This window comes from Macrobrachium rosenbergii, chromosome 6, assembly GCF_040412425.1.
Source record: "Macrobrachium rosenbergii isolate ZJJX-2024 chromosome 6, ASM4041242v1, whole genome shotgun sequence".
NCBI classification, from domain to species: Eukaryota; Metazoa; Arthropoda; class Malacostraca; order Decapoda; family Palaemonidae; genus Macrobrachium; species Macrobrachium rosenbergii.
The window spans coordinates 65,294,012-65,299,011 of record NC_089746.1 but is presented as its reverse complement, the minus strand read 5'-3'; the positions used below and the strand labels follow the sequence as shown (position 1 = coordinate 65,299,011).

Genomic DNA, 5,000 nt, shown 5'->3' with positions numbered 1-5,000 from the left:
TTCTCTCTCTCTCTCTCTCTATTGTATGGGTGGAACCAATAATCATGATAATCCCTGCTTCAGAATGTGGTGGTTTGCGTAGGAGAGAGAGAGAGAGAGAGAGAGAGAGAGAGAGAGAGAGAGAGAGAGAGAGAGAGAGAGAGAGAGAGAGAGAAATAAGCCAAGAAAAATTACAGTAAACAAACTTAAATTAAATATAGAATAGTTACGAGGTATTTCGAATACCGTTTTAATTATGATTTACCTTGAGAGAGAGAGAGAGAGAGAGAGAGAGAGAGAGAGAGAGAGAGAGAGAGAGAGAGAGAGAGAGAGAGAATACGCAATAAAAAAGTACGAGCTATTACAAATACCGTTTTACGATTTACCCAGAGAGAGAGAGAGAGAGAGAGAGAGAGAGAGAGAGAGAGAGAGAGAGAGAGAGAGAGAGGCCATGAAATTACAATAGGCAAACGTCCTTTAAATAAGAAATTAAGCATCTATAAAAATATTATATCTATAATTAATAACTATACAATATGCAAAGTTGTGCTTTTGACTTCCTAAAGCAGAGGAAAAATCAATTTAAATAGACAAATTAAAAATGTAAAAAAATATGTCACCTTGAGTTGTCTTTTTTATAGAATTTTTTTGAGGTGGTACTGAAATTTCTTTTTCAGGAATCTATGAAATAATGGAAAAAAAATAGGTTCGCCCATTCAGTGACCTTTTAATAACGGAAACGAAGGAGAGAGAGAGAGAGAGAGAGAGAGAGAGAGAGAGAGAGAGAGAGAGAGAGAGAGAGAGAGAGAGAGAGCACTCAATTCATCAACTAATTCAGCCTTGTTACCCCACTAAAAAAAAAAAAGTCTGCAGATTACAATCTTCTCACAGGTGGATCTTCTCTCTACCCATTGAAGACCATATCCTTTGCACGCAATCGATTCTGCGAGAGGGTCGAAGCCTTTATGGTTCTTTAAGTCTGCTCTAATTGCCGGATAAACGAGAGAGAGAGAGAGAGAGAGAGAGAGAGAGAGAGAGAGAGAGAGAGAGAGAGAGAGAGAGAGAGAACGGACGCCCTTTTCAAATTCAATCATTTTAGAGCAAATACTATGCAAATGGACATCTTTTTCCATCTACTAAAACAATTTAAAAGACGCCTACTGAACAAATTCTGGAAACATAAACAATACAATTTCTTATTCTTCAAGAACACGGCACCTAAGACTATTAAAGAATACGTTAAAATGGATAGTAATATTATTCTGCCCTAAAATGGAAAACTGCAGTATCTGCAAAATTTTCGAAATTGACATATGCCCCCTATTTGGATCGTGAAACACTACTACACAAGTTACTGCAGTTTCAGAATGATTCTTCAATGCTTTCCACGAGTATTTATGGGGTCCCATTTGCAGTATCTGCAAAATCAGTAGTAAGGCAAAAGAAAACTGCACTATCTACCATTTTTCTCAGTTTTGTATTTCTGCAGAGATCTCAGTCTTCCAATTTAGGGCAGCGTTCATTTGTACGAATACCTAAAGAATTTCAAATATCAAGACTTGAAGAACAGACTGTAAATCTCGCCATGTTTAAACAGTAAACAAAGCACTGTTTACATACGAGAACACTGACAAGATTATAAGACCAATTTGGATTTTATATCGTAAAATGCAAAACTTAATTTGGAGTGAAATCATGGACTATAAAGTGTATCTATTCAGTGTCTAATTTTCCCTAAATCAACATATGGCTTAAAATATCAAAATGGATTAAAACACGCTATTCCTGAACTTTCACATTCAAATTATGAATGTATAGGAAAATATTAGCATGTATACGCGTATGTGTACATGCTCGCACACATACATACATACATACATACATTCATTTACCATGTACTCGTATGCATACATATGTATACACATATAGCGTACAATATTTAGACAAATACATACATACATAAAATTTATCATATATACATACATATACATGTAATGTACACATATCAGGTAGACATACATACATAAATTTTATCACATATATATACATGCATACAGAAAATTTACCATATAAACATACATCATATATACATTCAAACATACTACACTCAATAATGCACAAACACTGTGCAGACAGTCACATACATTCCCCACACACACCCACACATACACACACACACACAAATAAAATATACACACGCAGCATTCATATAAACTACTGCAGTAATTCCCTCCACCGTAAAAATAAAAAAAAATAAAAAAAACAAACCGTATTCCACATCGCAGTGATTTGGCATCGGCGAAGACTCCATTTTAAATAAGGTAAGGCAAACTTACTAACAGACAGATTCACAGACAGACAAACAGTGACAACTCGGGTAGAACGAACGAACGAACCTGCAGAGAGGGAGAGAGAAAGGAAAAAGGGGATAACAATAATAAATAAAAGTAACAAAGGAAAAACGATTTTAAAACCAAAATAGAAATCAGGTTACGTATACTTACGGATAAGAAAACATAAAAGTTATTATAAACACACAAAGCGTCTCTCCCACAGTGTTGGAGGAAATGACTTTGTTGGAGAAGGTGGTGGTGGTGGAGGTTGGTGGAGATTGGTGGGGATCTCTCCAACAACGAAAGTCATATCTGCAATCTGAAGGTTAGTTTACATTCATCATCATTAGTAGGGATTCGTCTGGTTGCGTGTCTGTGGTGATGCGCGCGCGCGCCTGCGCATGGGGACACAAACGCACACATAATGTATATAAATATATATACACACAAAGTATATGTACACGTAAAGACGCATCATGTTCACGGTATCAAAACAAGAATGTGTTTACACAAAGTACGAATCACGTGGGTCATTAGTCTAACAAACACCCCCTCCCCAAAAAATAGCACAAACGAGGGTCGATAGCCAAAGAAAGCAAACAATTCTTTTAGCGATTTCGCAAAGTAACACACAAACACACATACACACGCACACACACACACAAACGATAATTAATGAAGGGTATACTAACAATAGTACAAAGTCATGTCCATAAAAACAAATGAACTTCGGTGCAATCGAGTTTCCTGTACAGCCACTACAGCGTATGACCAAGGCCACCGAAAATAGATCTATCTTTCGATGGTCTCGGTGTAATGCTGTATGAGACGCGGCCCATGAAACTTTAAACCTAGGCCCGGTGGTGGCCTATCCTATAGCGTAGCCAAAAGCACGATTATGGCTAAATTTAACCTTAAATAAAATAAAAACTACTGAGGCTAGAGGGCTGCAATTTGGTACGTTCGATGATTGGAGGGTGGATGATCAACATACCAATTTGCAGCCCTCTAGCCTCAGTAGTTTTTAAGATCTGAGGGCGGACAGAAAAATTGGGGACAAAATCAAGCGCGGACGGACAGACAAAGCCGGCACAATAGTTTTCTTCTACAGAAAACTAAAATAACGACAGATAAATAAAATAAATAAACAGAAAGAAGAAACATTCAATTAAAATGTTTCCGAAAGGCAGAAAAGAAAAAGAATAATTAATAAGGGTAATGCTCACAACATCACACGATCCATGTCCACACACAAATAACGAAAATTAAATATTCAATTAGAGCTCTCGAACAAAAAATTGAATAAGCGTACACACTCATGTCCATCAATTAAATAAATTAAAAATAAAAATTCAGTTAGAAAGTTTCCGACAAAAAGTGGGAATTTTAAGAAGTGTACACACTCATGACCACACGAAAAATAATAAAAATAAAAATTAAAATTAAATTGGAACATCTTCGACTAAGATTTTTAATAAGACCTGGGGAATTTACAGGGGTCATTTCGGGTCAAGGGTCAGGCAGGGTGATATACAATGCCATTCGAGGTCATTAAATGATTCAGGGGTCAGGCAAGTATATAGACACGCCATGAAACATCACAAAAAAGTTTTTTTATTATTTTTTTAAAATTAATCTTTTCTCTTCCTCATCAAACTCACGGGGGCAGCTGAAATGGCTTTCTTGCGAATGGGTCCATCGATATCTTGCGTCTGAAATGTATTAAATAACCGGAATTTCATTACCTCATTTGCATATGTAAACGTAGACAAACAAATACGAACTGTTTTTTTTTTATTCTGCTTGCAATGAGCACGATTAAACCACTGTCTGGATGACACTAATAGAATGAGGACACAAATCACATACTGTTAGATTTTTTTTCTAAAGATTATGAATATATAGAACAATTATATATATGCATATATGCATATATATATATATATATATATATATATATATATATATATATATATATATATATATATATATATATATATATATATACCTACATGTACAAACATATACACATATATATAATCACAAAACCACCTTTACACAAACCAAACCAACTTGTCACCTAAATGAAAAATACATTGAACAAAAACACGAATTGCTCCACTCAGTCTTCGAATGAAGAAGATATTATATTCATAAAATACAACTGATTAATTCCTACATCTAATGTATTATCATTATAAACACTAATATACACACAATACACATGGTATCATATATGTAAGAGTAAATTCTTCACCTACATCACATGCATACATTAATGCACACAGCGTTAAGAAAATATTTATATATACACGTCAATAATTTAAGTACGAACTTGCGAACACCTGTTAATCAAGGACAGATGACACCTGTACACTTTATTAGAAATATACACTTATAAATATATCAATAACACCTGTTAATCAAGGACAAATGACAACTGTACACTTTGTTATAAATATAGTTATAAATATATCAATAAATTTTAAGTATGAACTTACGTACACCTGTATACTAAGGACAGATGACACCTGTACACTTTACTATAAATATACAGTTATAAATATATCAATAAATTTTAAGTATGAACTTACGTACACCTGTATACTAAGGACACATGACACCTGCACATTTTAAAATAAATATAAATCATCTAAATATCAAATGTCAAAAAAACATTTTAAGTAT

The 5,000-nt window shown here is 34.4% G+C and overlaps 1 protein-coding gene across 3 annotated transcripts in view; it reads right to left on the bottom strand.

Moving 5' to 3' along the window:
- The window catches only part of LOC136839669 (adenosylhomocysteinase-like 1), a 296,235-nt gene that overhangs the window by 220,145 nt on the left and 71,090 nt on the right, over window positions 1-5,000 (bottom strand). For 2 of the 3 annotated variants that reach the window (XM_067106003.1, XM_067106004.1), the window contains exon 2: window positions 3,974-4,024. The exons of the other annotated variant lie outside the window; for it this stretch is intronic. In XM_067106003.1, the coding sequence (XP_066962104.1) occupies window positions 3,974-4,024 (51 nt within the window). The remainder of the gene's footprint in view (window positions 1-3,973; window positions 4,025-5,000) is intronic. 3 annotated transcript variants of the gene reach the window in all.